At 41.8% G+C, this 22,260-nt stretch overlaps 1 protein-coding gene across 6 annotated transcripts in view; it reads right to left on the reverse strand.

The window, feature by feature from the left end:
* Window positions 1-331: 331 nt before the first annotated feature.
* KREMEN2 (kringle containing transmembrane protein 2) overlaps window positions 332-22,260 on the reverse strand; it is a 46,053-nt gene continuing 24,124 nt past the window's right edge. Inside the window, exons 5-9 of one of the 6 annotated variants that reach the window (XR_015696476.1) lie at window positions 15,019-15,351; window positions 12,771-12,899; window positions 7,011-7,083; window positions 2,559-3,727; window positions 332-746 (exon numbers count right to left, since the gene is read on the reverse strand). Coding sequence is in view for 1 of the 6 variants with exons in the window: in XM_087713767.1 (XP_087569893.1) it covers window positions 3,430-3,727; window positions 7,011-7,083; window positions 12,771-12,899; window positions 15,019-15,351 (833 nt within the window). In the remaining 5 variants the exon portion in view is untranslated. Of the gene's footprint in view, window positions 3,728-7,010; window positions 7,084-12,770; window positions 12,900-15,018; window positions 15,352-22,260 lie in introns of all 6 variants that reach the window. The other 5 variants (XR_015696475.1, XR_015696472.1, XR_015696474.1 and 2 more) reach the window with 5 other exon arrangements.

Consider the following 22,260-nt stretch of genomic DNA (forward strand, 5'->3'; position numbering starts at 1 on the left):
TTTCAACTCTATACAATAGGATGACAAGAGGAGTCAGCCTGATAAAGCTTCGGATATGGATTCAATTCATTGAAACGACAGAACAAACACCAAATATATTTGAATGTAGACTCTGTAGTGAATGATTCTAAAATAAGGCCCTGGACATTCAGCAAACCTAAAAAAAAATAATGGAGAAGGAATGGGGCATTAACCCAAGTCCCTTTTTGTGGAAAAGGGCCCATTCCATGCATGTTATTGTACGTCTTCCCCTCCCATAAGTTGTTAGCCGCCCTGAGTCCCCTCAGGGAAAAGGGCGGCCTATAAATAAACGCAACTCCAACTCCATAGTTTGGTATTTAAAACTGTCCGATGGGCTGCTATCAATACTTCCTAGAATACCATTTCAGCATCCTTTCAGGAAATTGGAAATCGTGGCTTGTAATCTTTTCCAGTCGCCACAAAATTATTCTAAGATTGAGAGTTAACGAACATTGGGTGGGACCCATCAAGAGACAAATCTGCCAGCCCTTGTTTTACAGTGCTGCCCTAGGCACTTGATATAGTTCCTAATTGTTGAGGGAGAGCACTTTACTGATGTTCAGAGGCACTCTTTATTCTTTCACATACTTGAGGGCTGAAATCACAGCTCCAGGAGTCATGGTCTTAAGGTTTAGATTTAGTCTTGTTCTCTTTTCAGTCTTAAAAATTTCTGGACTCGTCTTCTTACAAGTCATTGAAGCGTTCCAACAACTGGTTTCTGGTACCTAATATTGACAAAAGGCACGTGGGTAAACAAGGTCGAAGATCCTGAAATTAAAATGATTGGAACTGAAACATTCCGTACATTCTGTTCATGAATTATACACACACACACACACAATACACACACACACACAAAGACACACACACACACACACACGTTTTCCCTAATTAGCACTGTTCCTCTCCTGGGACACACACAAAGGATGCCCATTCGAACAAATCCTTTATAAGCTGGGATACTCTAGAATTACTAGGACTGTAATTCCTGGTTTCCCTTAAACTTTATTTACAAGTTTGGCTATTAAATTATCGATTAATTTTATAATAATACACCTTGGGAAAAGCATGTAACAACGAGGATGTCAGTTGGAGGGCACCTGGTTGGGAAAATCTAGGACAGGGGTGTCAAATGTAAGGCTTGCAGGCTAAATCCAGCCTGTGCAGTGCTTAGATATGGCAGCACCACCTTGGAAACAGCGAAGGACTGACTCGTGTTGCCTCTGCCAGCGTGCACTCTGCCCGAGCTCCGTTTTCAGTTGCAACAGCCTCCTGCAACCCTCTGCCAGTTAAAACAGAGCTCGGGAGAGCCATGCATGTCCCCCCTGAGCTTTATTTTCGCTGGCAGAGTACTCAGGCCAACACATGAGTGATGTCGAGCTGGCCACGCCCACCCAGCCCCCTGAGATCAAACACAATCCTGATGCAGCCCTCAGTGAAATCAAGTTTGACCCCCCCTGATCTACGGGATATTGTTTTGAAGTTAACAGCTGGAGCAAACCCCCCCCTCTCCCCAAATTCCATTCTCAGCTGAAGAATTACAAAAGCTAATGGATCACACACTGCAAAAAGCTGGCCTTTATAGATGTTGAAAGAATAAAGTCTTCGCTCTCTCCTAAAATATAGTATATTATTTTTAAAAACCTGATAGGTTACATCAGGTTTTTCAAACTTGGCAATTTTAAGATATGTGGGCTTCAACTCCCAGAATCCTCTGGGAGTTGAAGTCCAGTCATATTACAATTGCCAAGTTTGAAACACACTGCATTAAATCAATGGCATAGTTCTGGATCCTGTTTCACATTGTGGCTAACCAGATGCTACTGGGTACTCCAAACAGGAAATGAAAACAATAGGCGATTACGCTGTCCTCTTCTTTTAAACAATTCTGCACTGGCAACCATTTTGACTAGAGAAAGAACACTGAAAGAATTTGGCACAAGGATCTGCCAATAGCCTCATCATCATCACCAATCTAGTCTATGATTCAATAAAATAACACACTATTTAGATGCAGCAGGTTTTGTCCCCTTAGCTAGGATTTGCTATGTGACATGAAAAATGCTGGTATTTCCTCTGTCAGTTCAGCTTCACTGCATATACTCATGTTATATTATTGGGGATTATTCCATTCAGAATAGTTTTATGCAGTTATTGCCTATCTTGCTCACCTTCTCCTCCTCATGAAATTCATCCCAGCATTGTAAAAAAAAAATAACAACAACCTTATTTGGGAATTGCTCAAGGCTCCTAAGGATTTTGGTTGCCACCCTATATTCTGTACCTTTTTTTTTTTAAGAACAGCATAGAGGCATAGCCATTCAAGCCTTGGCTATAACTGCAGGGCTCAGATCCTTAGGGACATCCCCACCACACCTTACCTCCCAAACACATTGCAGGTCCAGTAGGAAACCAGGAATCTGAAACCAGATTAGCAAAAGTCAGCAGAAAGTACCAATGCTCCTCACTTCCTTCCAGAACCTGTCCTCTTATTAAAGATCACTTGGTTCCCCCTCTACTAATGGCAAAATACTCACAGAAATGAGCCATGTTCAATGAAAAATGGACAATCCAGTGTATCTCCTACTCAGTCCAGGAAAGCAGAAAATGTACCAAGCTCTGAATTACAACCCAACAGAGCTGATGACTTATAACACAGAAGCATCCTTGGCAAAATGAAAATAATTTAATGAAGGCTTCGAGTTCCAAAATCCATCCTGTACCTGTGGCGCAAAGGACAGCTTCCTTTTCCTCGTTCTTTGGTGTCTCTAGAAAATTACCTGAAGCCAAGTAAATAATGTTTCCATGGGTCTCAAGGAGGGTTTGCAGCTAAATATCTCACCGATGATACAACCACAACATGAGAACCGGTTTTCCCTAGTCAAGTGTCCAAAAATTCATCAAGCATACTATACCCAGGCCTCCATTCCTTCCAAAGTTTTCCCCCTTCCATCAGTGATAAGGAACAGGTATGTCATCACACAGATCTACATTACGCCATAATGCCATTGTGGAATATTTCTGGTCTGATGGGAGTTTCTACCATTCCTCTTTGTCCAGCAGGACCTTTTTACAAAATGCCAAGCGCCATGAAGGCTGCTTTGAGATTAAATTAAGCTGACATATCTTCCCCAAGGAGACATGGCGAGAGCGTCTCTACTCCCTCAGGCTTTTCCTGCCTCAAAAAAAGCTGTGATGTGGGGGATATTGTTACGGAGCCTTGCTACCCAGTGAACTTTGGCTTTCCGGAATGTGGTTCTCAGCCTAAAAGCTTCGACTTCCACTTGTCATAGAGTCACAGCTGCCCATCTTGAGTGGCTAAACACTGTAAGGCCCCCAGTCTTTTTGTCCCTAACGAACCAAGGAAGGTCTGGCAGTAAAAGTCACAAACTGCAGGATCTGAACTCCTCAGATGGTGGAGATGAGGGACTTGAGAGAGGACTGGTTGGTGGAAGAAAGGTTCTCATAGCTGTGGCACAGGCACGAGCAGTCGGAGGATGTCTCGTCGTCTGCCCCGGCAACTCCACTCCCATTGTTCAGGGGACGGTGATGGGGGGCCCCACGTGTCGTGCAGATCACCACACGGGTATGTCGGTAGGCTACAGCCCACGCCTCACCCCCGAGACACTGGCAGCGATTCCGTGGCCCTTTGGAGGAAAATGGGACTAAAGAATTCCCCGTCTTCTTTTGTACAAAAAGGCAAGTCCTGGAAAAGAGGGAGAAACAGGTCATGTGACCAGCTAGCTCTTATAGCAAGAAGTCAGCAATAGCCATGCAATCATGCCCAATGCCCCTCCCAGAACACAATCATGAAAAATAACTTTTAATCACTTTCCTGGGCAATTGGTAATACAGGTAGATTTGTTTAACAACTGTCTTATTTAGCAACCGTTCATGGTTGCAATGGTGATGAAAAAATAATTGGCACCAGTGTTTGCATTTTTTTTTACCTTTGCAGGTCTGTAAAGCAAAGGAGGGGGTTGGGGTGAGGGGGTGAGGGAGCGGAGTTTACTAAGTTGCAGGAGGGGTGTTGGATTTTAAGGTATTATGATTGTACATGTATACTGCTATTTTTTCTTTTTTATGTATATTGAAATGGAATTATAAATACCATCAACACAAAAGGGAGTTTGCTCAGAAGCTGAAATACACCAAGTGAATTAGAGGAAGAGTGGGAAGCAGAGAAAGATAGGAAGAGAGGGATAGGAGAGAGGGTGAGGGGAGAAGATGAGGTGTAGAAGGAGGAGTGGTAAGGGGAGAGAGGAGAAGGAGAAAGGAAGGGGAAGTAGAGTAGAAAATGATGGTGGGAAGAAAGGATGTAGAAAGGGGGAGGAGAGAGGGGGAAGAAAGTGTTGGATAAGGTATAAATATGGTGTATGGGCAGAAGAGCCAATAACTGAGTTTTTTTTTCTTTGGTACTTGATGGTAAGATGAATTGATGTAATTACTTAATAATACAACATGATATTGACTATGTAATAGTATACATGTGATTATATGCTATGAAAATGGAAAATAAAAAAAATTCTATGAAAAAAAAAGCAAAGGAGAACTGAAATAAGATTATAAGCACAGTGGTGATTTTAGTTAGAGACCACTTAGTTTAACAACTGAATTGTGGGTCCCAATTGCAGTAACTAAGCACGGAACTATTTGTACATTTCTAAATTGCTTTTAAGCTGTCTTTTTCCGTATAAACCAACCGGCTTCAAAATTGTGTAAAATTGATAGCTTTGCGTTTTCCATTATCTGGAGATAAGGTCAACTGATGGGTTGCAGCAACGGAAGGAGTTTGGGGGAGATGTTGATATGCCTCCTCCCCTCTGATCATTTGTCATCCTCCATCTCGGCCTTTAATGCTCAGTTCTCTTCATTAACGCTTAGTTCCTTGAACTAAGTAAGTTTGGCTATAAATTAAGTGTGGGGGAGTGAGATGTCACCTGTTGGGTCATCTCTAGGGTAGGTGGGTCTTTTTTTTTAATCCTCCCTGGCTTTTTTTTTATTCTTTGGCTTGTGATGACAGTGAGAACAATTAATCAGTGGAACAAGTTGTTTCCAGAAGTTGGGGGTGCTCCAACAGTGGAGGTTTTTAAGAAGAGATTGGACAAGCCATTTGTCTGAAATGGTATAAGGTCTCCTGCTGGAACAGGGGGTTGACTAGAAGACCTCCAATATCCCTTCCAACTTTGTTATTCTGAACTTCTTTCATACCCACTACTTCCTGGAGCCTTATCTGAGGCTAACCTCAAAAATGGAGAGTAGAGGACAGCCACCTTCTAGTATTTTCTAGGAAAGAGAAGGTGGGGATATGTTTATCCCTGCTTGTTTTAGCTGTATTCTGAAACATGTCTTTATTTTAGCATGTAGAAATCTTGCTTTTCGTCATGCAAAGAAGAAAGGAGGAGGCTGAACTGGGCTTCTAGTGTTTATTTGCTAGTTTCCCTGTATTTGTCAGTTTTAATCATTTCTCTTTTCTGGAGGTTGCTCGACAATTAGTCTATCAGATCTTTTCTCTAGAAGACATCACTACTTGCAGTTTCATCTCTGAAACTATTTCTGTCCTGGTGTCTTCCATTCATTCACTCATTTATTTGTTCACTTATTTTACATTATTTTGATTTGGGAGATGCCAAATGGAGTAGGGCAGAAGTACCAGCTCTTCTCTGCACTATTTCTAGAGTCTCAACATCTTATTTACATTGTGGTGACCAAAACTGGATGCAGTATTCCAAGTATGGCCTTACCAAGCATTATAAAGTGGTATTAATACTTCATGTGATCTTGATTCTATCCCTCTGTTTATGCAGCCTAGAACTGTGTTGGCTTTTTTTTGGCAGCTGCTGCACACTGCTGGCTCATATTTAAATGGTTGTCCACTAGGATTCCAAGATCCCTCTCACAGTTGCTACTGTTGAGCGAGGTGCCACATATACTATACCTGAGCATTTTATTTTTCTTTCCTAAATGTAGAGCCTTACTTTTTTCACCACTGAATTTCATTTTGTTAGATAGCGCCCAATGTTCAAGTCTGTCAAGACCCTTCTTAAGCCTATTTTCCAGAGTGTTGGCTATTCCTGCTAGCTTGATGATTTCCTCATCTATCCCCTCATCCAAATAATTGATGAAGATGTTGAAGAGTACTGGGCCTAAAACAGAGCCTTGGGACTACATGTTGAATGTGGTTGGTCAGCCAGTTACGAATCCATCTGGTGGTGATGTTGTCTAACCCACATTTTTCTATTTTATCAAATATGGTCTACTTTATCAAATGCCTTACTGAAGTCCAAGTAAATTATATTGCAGCATTCATCTGGTACACTAATTTGTCACTTTGTCAAAAGAATGTAATAAGATTAGTCTGGCGTGATCTGTTTTTGATAAACCCATGTTTGCTTTTGGTTATTACTTTGTTTGCTTCTAGCTGTTCACTGATTTGTTGTTTGATTATCTTTTTCCAGAATCTTCCCTGCTATTGAGGTCAGATCTGTAGTTTCCTGGATCTATTTTTCTCCTTTTTTGAAGATGGAAACTACATCAGCCCTTTTTCAGTCCTCTGGTGGTTCCCCAGTGCTCCAGGTTCTTTGAAAGATATAATTCAGTGGTTCTGAGATCTCGTCTGCCAGTTCCTTCAGAATATTGGGGTGTAATTTATCCGGTCCTGGTGATTTGAACTTGTCTAGGGTAGACAGGTGCTCACTTACCATTTTCTTCCTTATTTTAAGTCATAAGTCATAAATGATCGTAAGTCAAGGACTTACATGTTTGATGACAACTTTTCTTTCATGGGGCTTAAGGAATTAGCCTGTACCCATGCAGCCTTCACACACCTTATTTTCAATCTCTGAGCCTTAACTTACTTTCTCCAAAATTTATTCCCTTTCGTCCTGCAAAACTGGAAGGGAAGCCACCACTCCTACTTCCAAGCAGGGATGCCTGGACTTCCATTATACAACAAATTACACAGCATCTCCCAATCAGCTTGAACCTACCTCTTGCGCAAATGATATGAGACAATGATGATGGCTAAGATGAAGGTCCCTGTGGCCGTGTACATCACCCAAGCTGTGTCACAAAAGAACAGAAGAAATCAATGGGTGTTCAACAAATGTTGGCTTGCTAAACATTTCATGCTAAACGCAACAGCCCTCCTCAACCTGGTGCCTGCTAAATGTATTTGAACTCAAGACCCCTAATTTCCTGCCACAAAAAAAAAAAAAAAGAAGAAGAAGTGGTCACAGAACCCCAAGCCAGGTTCACTTTGGTTTAACTGGGCCAGTTTTAAAACCCTCCATTGGCCTATCTGTAATGGCAAAGCCTCTGCCACTAGGTGGTGCCAAATTTAATTTACAGAATAGTACCAATGTCTTCCAGATGGGGTAGATACAGTGGTGGGTTACGATTAGTATGCCCCGGTACGGGCATACCAGTGCCTGCCGGGAGCACTGGTTACCATTCCGGTATGGTGCTCTGGAGGGCCCATCTGCCTGCCCACACTCCTTACCAGTATTTTTGCGCACGCTCACGGAGTGTACAACACCTGCGCGACACTCCGCCGAGCAGCTGGAGCATCGTAGAAGCATTGCAGAGCATCACAGGCGGTAAGTACGCATGCGCGCACTGCGCACGTTCATGTGGTGGACGCTGGGCCCTATTGCACCGTACCAGTTGCAACGGGATCCAGAACCTACCACTGGGTAGATAATGCAGAGCAACAACCTCATTATTCTGGAGGAGAAAGAAGTCTAGAAGATGACACCCAATTATATAAAATCCCAGCTAGCCTGATTGACAACAGGAGTGATTTACTGATGCCAATGTTCCTAAGAACATGGCACAAACTTCAGAAATGGAGATACTCGCCATGAAAATATGTGTCACCCGGTATACTTCTATGTATGGTATGTATATACAAACAGTTGCAGGTTTGCATGAACACAAGCCAACCAGAAACGTAGCCAAAGGAAGGCCCCTTCTATTGACAGCATGCATTCCATTCTTCTTTGACTGCGTCATGGAAGTATATGCCAAGCTGAGAAATGTTGGCTTCGGCTTGGTGTGCTCTTCTTAGTCCCTCTGGCTTAACAGACAGATTTGAAACTGGCAGAGCAACACTTAGTAGAACTGAAGTCAGGTAAGACAGAGGCTGAACAGAAGCCAAAAAGGGAGTTCTCCAAACGACTTTTCCCATTCTCATAAAGGCAGCAGAAAAAGATGTGCCAAATAAGCATATACCTACAAACTTGCTAACTTTGCATTCACCGTGCCCTGTTTTCTTGCACAGAGATCTGATTTATCTTGCTGTTGTTATTTTCCCATGCAATAGATTCAAAGTCTTGTCCCAAATACGTAAGAGGTTATCTGCTAGGATCCTGGGTGTGTTCATTCACCCAATTTGGAGTACAGAGAGTACTTATATACATATATACGTATGTACTTTATAGGTATATAAAGTATATATGTATATATAGTGCACAGAGAGCCAGTTTGATTCAATGATTAAGACACAAGGCTACAAAGCAGGAAATCGTGAATTCAAGTACTGCATTAGCCGTGAAAGACAGCTGGATGACTTTGGGCCACTCACACACTCTCTCTCTCTCTCTCAGCCTAACCCACCTCACAGGGTTGTTCTTGTGGGAAAAAGCAGGAGGAAGGTGTGTTGAATATGTTTGCCACCCTGAGTTATTTGTAAAAATAATAAAGGCAGGATAGAAGTAAAATAAAACAAAATAAATATCAGAATGAGAGTAAGAGTTATCCTCTAGTGCAGGGGTCAGCAACACGCGGCTCTGGAGCCACATGTGGCTCTTTTATCCCTATGTTGCAGCTCCCTGTCCCCAGTCGGCACCACAATTTTGAGAGGATTTTTCGATTGAGGAGTGGAGGGAGTACAGCACTATGAAGAGACTCTATGGCAGCAATGGCGAATTTTTTTGGCTCACATGCCAAAAATGGAGGGAGCACAGGGGGAGCGTGCGTGGGTGTGCTGCACCCGTAATGCGATGCGTGACCCCAGAGTGCATACACACATGACAGGCGCGACCCCCCTTTTTTGCATACTTTTTTTGCCCTCCCCAGGCTCCAGAGGCTTTATAGAAGCCTGGGGGGGGTGAAAACAGCCTCCCCCCACCGGAGGCTCCAGGAGCTTCCCTGAAGCCTCCGGAGTGCAAAAATATGGCCCTACAGGCAAATCGGACGTTCCGGGAACAGACTTCCAGTTTTCTCGTAGGACCAGCTTAAACCTTCCAGAGCCTTCAGGGAAGCCTCTGGAAGGCTCCTGAAGGCTTAAACCAGCCCTACAAGCAAACCGGAAGTGACTTCCGGTTTGCACCTAAGGTCGTTTTTTGTCCTCCAGAGCCTTCAGGGAAGCCTCCAGAAGGCCCCTGAAGGCTGCGGAGGGCTTAAATTGGCCCTCCGAGCAAACTGGAAGTCCGTTCCCGAACTTCCGGTTTGCCCATAGGACCAGGGAAGCCCCTGAAGCCTCCAGAGGGACACCAAGGTGGGTGGGTAGGCTGTTTTCACCCTCCCCAGGCTCTTACAAAGTCTCTGGAGCCTGGGGAGGGTAAAAATGGCCTCAAAAAAAGGCTAAAGTTAGCTGGCCAGCGCGCGCATGCATGCTGGCCAGCTGCTAGGGCAACGCCTTGTGTGCCCTGACAAATGGCTCCACGTGCCACTTGTGGCACGCGTGCCATAGGTTCGCTGTCCCAGCTCTATAGCAAGAAGCGGGTTTTCTGGTCAGCTCCACAATTGATAGGGCTTTCAGTTAGGACAGGTAGAGGAAAAAGGATGCCACACTAGGAGGAGACTCTATGGTGAGGGAACCAGATTTCCAGTCAGCTCTAGAATTGAATGGGGGGCTTCCGGTTAGGACCTTTGTGGCTCCCGGTGTTTTCTTTTCAGTGGGAAATGGGTTCAAATGGCTCTTTAAGTGTTAAAAGTTGCCGACCCCTGTTTTAGTGCAATGTTTCTCAATCCTGGCAATTTGAAAATGTGTAGACTTGAACTCCCAAGCTGGGGAGTTTTAGGAGTTGAACAGTCCACACATTTCCAAGATGCCAAGGTTGAGAAACATTACTGCAGTGCAAAGCTGTGCATTGCACAGACAAACCATTGCAAGAGTGTGATGCCCCAGTTTCACCCTTGCATAAGTTGACCAGACAGTCTCAGAATTAGGAGAGTTGCTATGCTGGCACATCTGGAGAAAAACCGTATTAGGAAAACTTGAGCTGCATATCAACCTGTTTCTTCTCCATAACACTATTACCTGTTTACAATGACTTTATCCCTATTCAGTGTGGGTTTTTTTGTTTATCCTGTGTCTAATTTTACAGAGCACTAGATATTTAAATAATTACATATTTTCTTTCAAATATTCCTTTACAGGCAGTCCTTGACTTATGACTGTAATGGAGCTGCCCATCATGGTCATAAGTCGTGACGGTTGTAAAAAATAATCTGTCACAAAACTGATCCGATTTTATGACCTTTTTTTCCCCCCTCTACTCATTGAGTGAAACACAATGGCCATTTAGTGAATTAATGGTTTACTATGGGTGCATTTTGGCCAAAAACCAAAGGAAAATTACTGGGTTTTGGCAAAATCACAGTTGCGCAACCACAATTTATGCAAAAACCATAAATGCAACCTGGTTGCTGAGCACCCAAAGGTGGATCACATGACCATGTGCGGGGGGGAACAATTGTCAGAACTTCGGTCATAAGTAGCCCCCTCTGGTAGGTCTATTGTAACTTCAAACAGTTGCTAACCAATCAGTCGCAAGTTGAGAACTATCTGGTACGAACTCATCTAGAAAAATATACATTCCAAATGTGTGGCAACGAGGGAATACACAGGTAGTCCTCAACTTACAACAGTTCATTTAGTGACCGTTCAAAGTTACAACGGCACTGAAAAAAGTGTCTTGTGACCGTTTTTCCACACAACTTTGTAGCATCCCCATGTGATCAAAATTCAGATTCTTGGCAGCTGTTTCATACTTATGTTTCATAAGTATGAAACAGCTGCCTTGCTGTGTCCCAAGGTCACGTGATCACCTTTTGCAACCTTTTGACAAGCAAAGTCAATGGGGAAGCCAGATTCGCTTAGCAGCTGTATTAATTACTAACTTATCAACTGCAGTGATTCCCTTAACAACCGTGGCAAGAAAGATTGCAAAATGGGGCAAACTCACTTGACAAATGTCTTACTTAACAAGCAAAATTTTGGGCTCAAAATTTTGGGTCGTAAGTCGAGGACTACCTGTAGATAGCCTTGCTTCAATTCAGCAGAAGAAGGAATGGTTTGTATTAAAATGTGAAAAGAACCCATTCCTCAAATGTTTCTTTTCTCCATTTGAAAAATACGTTTTAGATACATTTGGAAAAAGTTTTAGAGTCCCCCAGTGGGTTTCTGTTTCTTTGTTTCAGCCTGGAACTATTTATGGGAAAGAGAAATTCTGCAAAGAATCAATAGGGAGAATGCAAGGTTGGGGATCTGCTTTCCATCCATACTTATTGCTCCATTCCAAAATTATCAGCCTTTAAAGTATCCAAACATCATCACTGTGGGAGAAAATGCTGAAAGAATGCCCTGCTTAGAACAATATTTATCAATCTCAGCAACTTGAAGATGTATGGACTTCAACTCCCAGAATTCTCCAGCCAATGCTGTTGGCTGGGGAATTCTGGACATTGAAGTCCAAAAATCTTCAAAGTGCTGACATTGAGAAACACTGACTTAGAAGATGGATGTATAAATGTATTAATCCGTATTCAGTTGGGGGAGGGGATAATATGTGTTAATGTGATGAGTTTTTAAAAAAAAATCTTTTATCGACTTTTTAAATGTATTGATTGTTTTGGGTTTTTTGTCAAAGTACCTGGAATGCCCCAAATATATGCCTAGGAGCCTTCCAGGCCAAAACCATTTTTTATTAAATTTTTTGCTGATCAATAAATGAAGGGAGACTAGTATAGATCTATTTGAAGCTATTTAGCTCTCATCAGCTAGCCATAACCTTACTGGGATTTGAACATGGGCTATTTTACATGTTAGGCAGTTATAATCTCTGAACCACAAGCTCTCCTTCCTTATCAGATGAGCCAGAGGGGAAGACCTTGTGGCTCAGAGTTATTATAACTGCCTAACATGTAAAATAGCCCAAGTTCAAATCCCGGTAAAGCTATGGCTAAACCTTGGCATGCCTCATCTATTATGCATATTTTGAGAGCAAAATCAGGCCGGGCCAGTTTTAAGCACTTTGATCTGGTGATTCTTCTTTAAAAAGTCTGAAGATGCATGCCAACCAGTGCAATGGTGGGATTCCATTTTTTTTCTACTGGTTCACACGTGCGCACTCACGCCGCTTCTGCACATGTGCAGAAGCAACCAGGTGGGTTGGCGGAGCCTCACGCCACTGCTACTTCCGGTTTGTCCGATCCAGGCTAAACCGGGAGCAACCCACCTCTGAACCATTGGTACATACAGTTGGTTCACCCTAGATTCAGCAGAAAGAAACAGATAGGAAAAAGAATTAAGTACGGTTCATCATACGAATGAATTCTCTGCTTTGAATTCCCCTCTTTCAAATATTGTAAATTTAAGGCCACCCTGGTTCTCTTAGCAGTTATAACTAGAATGGCTCCAAAGGTTTCTTGATCCAGGGCAAATCAACACTGTCATAGAATCTGTTTATATAACATTTAACAGCTTCACAGTATAATATGCCCTCTCCGATCTAGTCCTTTACCTCCTACCCCAATGGCAGAGTCATTGGCACTGTAGGTCCAGGTTGAGTTCAGCCAATCAGAAGAGGTAGGGGTCAGACGGGATCCATCTCCTGGAAGGGTCCGTAAGTTGACCGAGGAAGCTTTCAATCCTGGAAGGAAATCAGAATCATTAATCATGAAGGACTTGATTATAGTGGACGTTCAACTTCACTTCTTATCAAAATCGCAGGCTTTCCTGATATGTTAAACAGTAACACCAGACTCAACCATTCTACCATGATGAGAGCTGTAGTGAGGGCAGATTGCACAAAAGCAATAATTGCAACAAATGCAGCTTATTGGTAATTTTTTTTGAACCCCTAGAGTCTTCCCCATACAGAGACCCATTTTTCAATCCTGGAAGGAAATCCAGGAAGCTGCTGCTTTAGAGAAAGGTTGAATGAAATACAAGAATTTAATTCATTCAACCAAGCAAAAACTTCACTGTAAAAGGGGGTAGATCAAAGCATCTTTAAGATTTGGAGATGCTCAACAGCAAAATATACACTGACCTTCTCAATGCATGATATATCAATTTAGGTATTCTTCCTCATTGAAATTAATGACCCCACAAATGTGAATATGTAGAGATATATTTTTACTTATTACTCAGATGAAAACTACTGATCCAACAACCACTCATTTCAAAGACCAAACCATACCTTGGGAAAGCCTGACACAATTGTGCCTCCTTAGCTTTGCAAATTCACCTCTGGTTATCTCTTTTTAAATAAATCTGGGGACGCAGCCAGATTACTGATCTGGGGCTACAGAAAGATTCAAAGGGATGTCAAGGGAAACTGGCCTACATTAACTCTTTGGGGATATTACAAAAATTAATTAAACTGAATGTAAAACGTAATTTTAAAAAAATGTAATTAAAAAATTTGGGGACATTACAAGAAGGATGTTGAGACTTTGGAAAAAGTGTAGAGAATGGCAGCTAGAATGATTAAAGGCCTGGAGACTAAAACATATGAAGAACAGTTGCAGGAACTGGGTATGGCTGCCCTGGAGAAAAGAAAGACTAGGGGTGGCATAATAGCAGTATTCCAGTATTTGAGGAGTTGCCATGAAGAAGAGATGGTCAACTTATTTTCCAAAGCACCAGAAGGCAAGACAAGAAACAATGGACGGAAACTAACCGAGGACAAGAAGCAATCTGGAAATGAGAAACTTCCCAACAGAAAGGACAATTAAGCAGTGGAAAAGCTTGCCTTCAGAAATTGTGAGTGCTCCATCACTGGAGGGTTTTAAGAAGAGATTGGACACCCATTTATCTAAAATGGTACAGGGTTTCCTGCTTGAGAAGGAAGTTGGAGTGGTCTCCAACCTTGGCAACTTTAAGACTTGTGGACTTCAACTCCCAGAGTTCCTCAGCCAGCAAAGCAAAGCTGGCTGAGGAACTCTGGGAGTTGAAGTTCACAAGTCTTAAAGTTGCCAAGGGTGGAGACCACTGGAGTAGATGACCTTTAAGGTTACCCTCCAACTCTATTCTGATTGATTGAGAAACATTTTTCATGTAGGCCAGGTAGCAATAAATTAAATAAATAAATTTGGTAATAGATTTCTGGCATTTCTCAAGGAATCCTAAAATATGTTCCAAAATAGAACACCTCTACTCTCTACTAAATTTATGAGGCATGGTGGTTAAAGTGCAGTACTGCAGGCTACTTCTGCTGATCACCGGCTGCCAGCAGTTTGGCAGATCGAATCTCACCAGGCTGCAGGCTGACTCAGTCTTCCATCCTTCCGAGGTCGGTAAATGGAGAACCCAGATTGTTGGGGGCAATATGCTGACTCTGTAAACCGCTTAGAGAGGGCTGTAAAACACTATGAAGTGGTCTTTAAGTCTAGGCGCTATTGCTATTGCTACTCCTAACGCACATGGATCTATAATCTACTAATTGGGGAAACAAGCACAAGGAAAAAGATTACATTGGAATAAGCCCAGAGTGCAAGGGTAAGATGTTACTAGTATAACTTGAGTAGAATTCACCAAAAAGGCCAAAGGTATCTACGGTTACACTGCCTGAAAAGTTGACTTCATTCATCTTGCTAAGATGGTCTCTCATTTCCCCCTCTGTAAGCAGGGACCACTTGGGAGACAGAAGGCGAGGGGAAAAGAGAAAGAGCTCCTGTGGAACATCATCATATAAGTTTTAGAACTTTCCTCTTAACATTTTAGTCAGGCGACCGCATCATCCAGGAAGCCAATTCAGTGCCTACCTCGATACAAGATGGCAAAGCCTTGGGCTTGCAGAAACTGGTCTGATTGGAAGGAGAGAGAAAGACAGTCCGTGGGGAACAGCAGAGGTGCAGTTGGCCTTCGGCGCCCATCAAAGTGGGCCAGTAAAAGATTGCTGTGTCCATCCCGGACCTCTAGGCGGTCATTTGGATCACGCACATCAAAGATCCGGAAGCTGAGTTCTATAGAATCATAACCTGCAGGATAAAGGACCCAGCTGCAGTTGCTGTTGGCCTCATAGTCATCTGGGAACTGCGGAGAGTAGATCACTCCAGACAGATCACTGAAGTTCCCCTGACAGGCCCCCATGGAGACTGGAACGGGAGGAGAAAAATCAGAACAGAATTGCAATCAATATTAAAGGAAAAAGCCTCTGATGAATCGAGCTCATCTTCAGGTTATGAAATTTAGATATTTTTAATTTTTTTAAAAAAATGATCAAATACTGAAATACAAAGAAGTGCAACATCAACATAAAAGGTACTGAATACCTAAGTTACGAAAACTCTGTATGTTGTATAATGATGAAAATAAACTAAATGGAACCGAACAGAAAATAAAAAGAGTTGATTTTAAAAGATCCAAATGCACGTAAAATCCATTTCATGTTGATATGAGATTATTTCAACCTTTAAATTTATCATTAAATCTAGATTATGCAGAAACATATTGCTTTGCTTTCTTATTTTTGGAATAAAAAGATTTCAAAGATAGATAACAGACTCATACCCATATCCTGAATTCTTAATATCAGGCAGATAAGTTTTATTTAAATTATATAAGATCATCCACCTTACCAAACCCTAGGTTTAGGATACAGCCAAACCTTCTCATTAATCACCAAATTCCTTGTTTTAGGAATATAACAAATATTTCATTTACACTCCATTTCTTTTCAAAGTGATGTTAAAAATATTTATAATGCCAGTACAAAAAAAAAATCGAATGTCCAACCTTTTAAAAACTTTATTTGAGGAGTCCGGTAGACATGAAATAATATGTTATGTTGAATTTCTTAAATTCTTAAAAATAATAATAAGTATTACATTTTTTTAAAAAAAAAAAAGCTGCACCCTTTGATTTTTCCAAAATTGGATATTCCAATTCTTCATTCCACAGTACAGATAATATAATTAAAGCTAGTCTTCCTTCTATTTTTTTAAATTCCATATAAAAGTGAATTGTTGGGTTCACTTTAAGTGCTGCATCTGTTAAGGGTTCTTAAGACTCCAGGTACATCTAAAACTGCTAAAAGCATCTGGGTTGTGCTGTTTTGTCAGTACATGTTTCAACAATATGTACTGCCAAACAGATGTTATGGGTAAATCATTTTCAGAATACCTCTGAAAATATTTAAAACAACTACTAAAAATCAAGTGACTTAAGATATTTATCCTTTGTTTGGCCCAGACATTCAAGCTGAAGAGCCTCATCTCTGTTTTCAAATTTAGATAATTCAGCAATAGTTTCAACTTCCTGGTTGTGTGTCAAAATATAAAAACTTTCCTATCTTCCAAATGCGTTTAGAGAGAAATCCACATAATGATTTAATATAATTTGTTACTTCAGACAATCACTCTTAAACTAATTGAAGGATTTTGAGCAACTGAAAATGTCTAATTAGATTAGAACCAGGAAAATTTCCTCAACAGAAACTGACAGGTGATTCTCTTTCAGACAATTTTTGGTGACTGCTATGGAAGTACAGTAGAATAGATTCTGCGATTTTTCTGGACCTTGAGTTTCTGGAGAAAACGTGAACTAGCCTCTTGGCTCTTTCTTCTTTGCCTACTGGAGAACACAGAACTTTGCCCAGCAATTTTTTCTTTTTTGATCAAAGAAATACCTCTACAACAGTTTGCTTAGTGACCGAAGTTACAACGGCACTAAAAAAATGTGACTTACAACCATTTTTCGCCCTTATGACTCATGGTCACATGATTTATATTCAGATGCTTGACCATTGACTCACATTTATGACAGTTGTAGTGTCCCCATGGTCATATGATTCCCTTTTGAGACCTCCTGACAAGCAATGGAGAAGCCAGATTCACTTAACAACCATGTTACTAATTTAACAACTGCAATGATTCAATTTACAAATGTGGCAAGAGAAATTGTAAAATGGGACAGTACTCACTTAGTCACAATTCTACTCGATTGTACTCACAATTCTACTCACAATTTCTCGCTTAGCAACATAAATTTTGAGTTCAATTACAGTCATAAGTTGAAGACTACCTGTAGTCTTTTTATAGTAAATAGAGGTTTGTATGTAGGTAGTCTTCACTTACCAACAGTAATTGGAATTGGGAACTCTGTTGTTAAGTGACTCAGTTGTAAAGTACATTACATGACCACACTGACTTGTGATATCAGTTCTGGCAATCCCAGTTGCTGTTGTTTGATGAATCTTGCAAAAGTTATAACGTCACGTGGTCATGTACTCAGCATTTGAGATCTCCTGCTGGCTTCCCCATTGACTTTGTTTTTTGGAAGTCAATAGTGAAAATCGCAAGTAGCAATAATGTGACCACAGTATGCTGTGACATGCAAACTGGTCCTCCTCATTCAGCCCCATCATAACTTTGAATAGTTGAATGAATGGTTTTTAAACAAGGACTATCTATTATCTATTATTACAATGACAGAATCTTGCAACTCTGAATACACCTGCCCCTTCCTCCTTTTATCTTCTTGAGAACTAGGGAGCGATTTGTCCGGTTCCTCTTGCACACATGTGCAAGTCGTTCCCGATTCTAGGGGGCGGTGCTTATCTCCCTTTCAAAGCCGAAGAACTAGCGCTGTTCGAAGATGTCTCTGTGGTCATGTGGCCGAAGGCACATGGACCGTTGTTATCTTCCCATCAAACGTGATCCCTACTTTTCTACTTGCACTTTTACATGCTTTCAAACTGCTAGGTTGGCAGAAGCTGGGATAAGTAACGGGAGCTCCCTCCGTTAAGTGGCACTAGGAATTCAAACTGCCAAACTGCCGATCTTTCTGATCAACAAGCTCAGCGTCTTAGCCACTGAGCCATAGGGGTTTATCTGAGACATTTATGCCCACTACATTCTTGATCTGGGCTGAGTCCTCTTTTATCTGCCTGTGGCCTTGGTAGCAGCTCTTCCTCCTTTCCCTCAAAGTCATCCCCTCTTCCCCCAATGGCCAGCAGGTTGCATTATAGAATTTAATTTTTTTTCATGATTGCTATTGCCAGCAACACAAGATCCTTTCACACACATAACAGGACTGTGAAGATGTCCATAAGGTATTGCTTGGGAAGCAGTGAGAATTGCCCAGCCACTATAAGTAGCAAGAGGTAAAGTCCAGGTATGAGTATCCCAGGAGAGAAGATGAGATTTCTAACATTTCCATGTTTCTGCTACACCTCTCTTAATAACTCTGTTGAGTTCTCATAAAACTGGAGAAGGGGGTTCCTCTCATTTTTAAATTTGCCCTGCCTCCCATTAGTGTATAATCAATATTCTTGCCCTGACATATCCTACTTTTTATTATTTATTAGATTTATACCTGATTTCACTCACATACAATTCCAGGAAAAGGTATTCACAACAAGTGCTATGGGCACCACCCATGTGTGCTCAAAATTCAGTGTAGACCTTTGAACCTGGATTGTTGCACAGCCTTAATGATTATAGAGGGCTGGTGAAAGCTGAATGGGAGCAACTTGCCTAAGGCTAAGCAGTAAGCACTTGGCTGAACTTAGATCTGAATCGAGCTTGTCAACAGCTACAGTACTACATCCCACATCGTAATGCTAAAAGCAATTAACAGGGAGTATTAAGCATTGCATCCAACTAGCGTGGAGTTGTTATAACCTGGCCAAAGGTAAGCGCCACCTACATGAAGAGTTGGATCTTTTCCTATGTAAGCAATATTCTTACATCTTGCAGCTGGCTCAGATTTAACCATTATGCTTCGTAAGCTCCATCAATTTCTGTGTGCAACCTCAGAGATAAGAGGGAGGTGGAACCCAGGAATGCAGGTGTTTAGAAGAATCATACGCATAAAATAATACTCTACATAGTTAGCTCTCTTTGGTGGGATGTACAGGTGCTTGATTAAACTACCTCAATTTTACAGAACTTTTGCAGGGGACCAATTCTACTTCCCAGTCCCATTCTCCCATACCCACCAAATTTGGAAAACAGACATGAGATTGTTCCACTCCTTGGAACTCCGAAGACAAGCAGGAATACAATAAAGCCAATCCAGTGGTGAGATTCAGTTTTTTTTAGTACCAGTTCTGTGGCTTGGTGGGTGTGGCTTGGTTGGCGTAGCAGGGGAAGGCTACTGCAAAATCCTCATTCCCTCCAGCTGGGACTCAGGAAGCAAAGAATAGATGGGGGCAGGGCTAGTCTGAGGTGGTATTTACCAATTCTCCAAACTACTCAAAATTTCCACTATCAGTTCCCCAGAATCGGTCAGAAGCTGCTGGATATACCACTTCTGACCCAATCCCTCAAACTAACCAAAAGATGAGCACAAAAAATACCATTTGGTCTTGATCTATGCCCTGAGCTAAAGCAGTTCCAGGAGCCACAAACTCCCCTTGCTTCTAAGCCAGGCATGTCCAAAGTCCAGCCAAGGGGCCCATTGCAGCCCGTTTTCAAATTTCAAGCAGCCCACTTTCTCCCCACCGGAATGATTTGTTTAGTCTTTCATAAAATAGTTCATTTGCATTTAATGTTAATGGTTCAAAGAATGTCAGGTTGGATGGTCGGCTCCACACATTTTCACCTCACCAAATCTGGCCCTCCTTGCAAAAAGTTTGGACACCCCTGCTCTAAGCCAAACTGAAATGGGGGGATTGCTAAGCCCACCCCAGTGTTTTCCATATCCAGTGTGTACTTTTGTGGTTTGGCATTTTTTGTAAAAACATCCTTAAACTCCTGGCATTAGGGAAAACTCCTTTTACAGGTAGTCCTCAACCTACAACCACCATTGACCCCAAAATCAATGTTGCTAAGTGAAAATAATTGTTAAGCAAGTTTTCCCCCATTTTACAACCTTTCTTGCCACCATTGTTAAGTGAATCACTGGAATTGTTTAATTAATAACACATTGCTAAGTGAATCTGGTTTTCCCCATTGACATTGCTTGTCAGGAGGTTGCAAAACAGCATCATACGACCCCGGGACACTGCAACCATCATAAATATGAATCATTTGCCAAACATCTGAATTTTGATCACGTGACCATGAGGATGCTGCAATAGTCAGAAGTGTGAAAAATGGTCCTAAGTCACTTTTTTTCAGTGCGGCTGTTAACTTTGAACGGTCACTAAACAAACTGTTGTAAGTCGAGGACTACCTGTGTATGCCTTTTTTTCCCCTCTGTCTATAAATTCTCAAAGTCAGCATAATGTTGTAGGGTGCTGCCTGCTCTTGTGTGGAAACTTCTTAAAGAAGGTGGAAAAATGTTGCAAGGCAGTTTTGAAGTATGGTGAAACTTGCTAGGAGAATTAAGATTGGGTTTGCTGATAAGGTTGGAAAATCCATTAGATCGTGGTTTCTCAACCAGGAGGACACATACCAACGGTGGCATGCAGAAGCAGTCAACATGGGATGCAATTCTCCTCCCCAAGTTGAGAAACAGCCTACAAGATAAAGGGGAGGATGCCGAAAAAAGAGCAAAACAGCCAGGCTCTAGATAAGATGAGGCAGGCTACCTAGAACTACCTTTAACGAATGTTCATAAGGAGAAGGGTTTCCAAGTAGCATAAAAGCTAAAGCTCTTGACAATTGGAGCCATTCTCTCCCAGGCAGTTGACTTGTTGAACTCAAGGGCTAGCAGAATGAGATTAAACCTGGCTAAATATCTGCAGCCATTGCAAAGTGAGGCACAACTAGATTGTCTGATTGTGGAGAAGCTGGACAAAGTTATGTTCTACTCACGCTAATCCCTTTTGGCTTCTTTTTAATCCCCCATGCAGTCACACAAGTATATTTGTGTGAAAATCAGAATGCTGTCAGAGATGATGGCACTAAAGAAAATCTACTCTTCTTTAGGATATCACCTAAGAATTGGCCATTAATTCATCCTGAATTTAGTTCCATGGATAACAATGTCCAGGAGGAGTTATTTTAATTTAATCTAATGCTAATCAAATCTGGAATTATTTAGAACTGGATCACCTTAAGCTACCTTTCCTAATTATATAGTAAGCAACTCATGAGTCCCTAATGACCAGGCAAAGGAATTGATCGAATATGTGACTCTCCCACCCCCAATATTTATGCCAATATATGCCAGATCTTGAGACAAACCTTCAAACATGGTACAAGTAGTCCTTGAGTCACAACCATTCATTTAGGATCTATTCAAAGTTATAATGGTACTGAAAAAAATGACATGACCAGTCCTCACACATACAACATCCAGCATCTCTACAATCATGTGACCAAATTTCAGGTGCTTGGCAACTGGCATGTTGCAACAATGCATTATCCTGAGGTCATGTAATTGACATTTGTGACTTTCCCAGCTGAAATGCCAAGTCAAAGCTGGGTGAATTTAAAAAAACTGCTGTGACTTGCTTAACAACTATAGCAAAAATGGTCCTAAAATAAAGTGTGACTCACTTAACCAACTGCCTTGCTTAGCAACAGAAATTCTGGTCCCAATCACAGTTTTAAATCAAAGACTATCTGATTGGGAATGGGATGACTCACAACAGTCAGGTGGCCATGACTGGGTGGGTGCAGCCATCTGGGCACTACCAGGTGGGCGTGGCTGGGTGGGTGTGGCCATCTTGATGCAGAGGATTAGGTGCAGCCAGCTCAGCATAGATGACTGGAGCAGCTGGATGGCACGGCCAGGTGAATGCAACCAGGTGGGTTCCGAACAAGTGGCCCCAGGAAATTGGACATTGAGCCAACTCGGGGCCCCACCAGAAAAAAAATCACCTGGAGACATGCTGGCAAATAGGAAGCAGGGAAGCGACAAAATTTGAAAGGCAATGGGTGGATTTATCCCCACCATCACCACCACTTGCAGAAACATTCTGTTTTTCTTTCTCCTTTACGAGGAAAGGTTTCTCTACAAAGTTTAAAAGGGAAAGGAAGAGGGGAGCTGGATGGATCGAGCTGCTTAATTTGATGAACCATGAAAAGAAGGATCCAACTGTCCTGTTATTTTTAAAAAAAATCAAAACTGCTCCCCACCCCACTATTCTGGTTAGGCTTTATTTTTATTTT

This window comes from Thamnophis sirtalis, unplaced genomic scaffold, assembly GCF_051295495.1.
Source record: "Thamnophis sirtalis isolate CommonGarterSnake01/CBP01778 unplaced genomic scaffold, rThaSir2_p1.2 scaffold_4, whole genome shotgun sequence".
Taxonomy (NCBI): domain Eukaryota; kingdom Metazoa; phylum Chordata; class Lepidosauria; order Squamata; family Natricidae; genus Thamnophis; species Thamnophis sirtalis.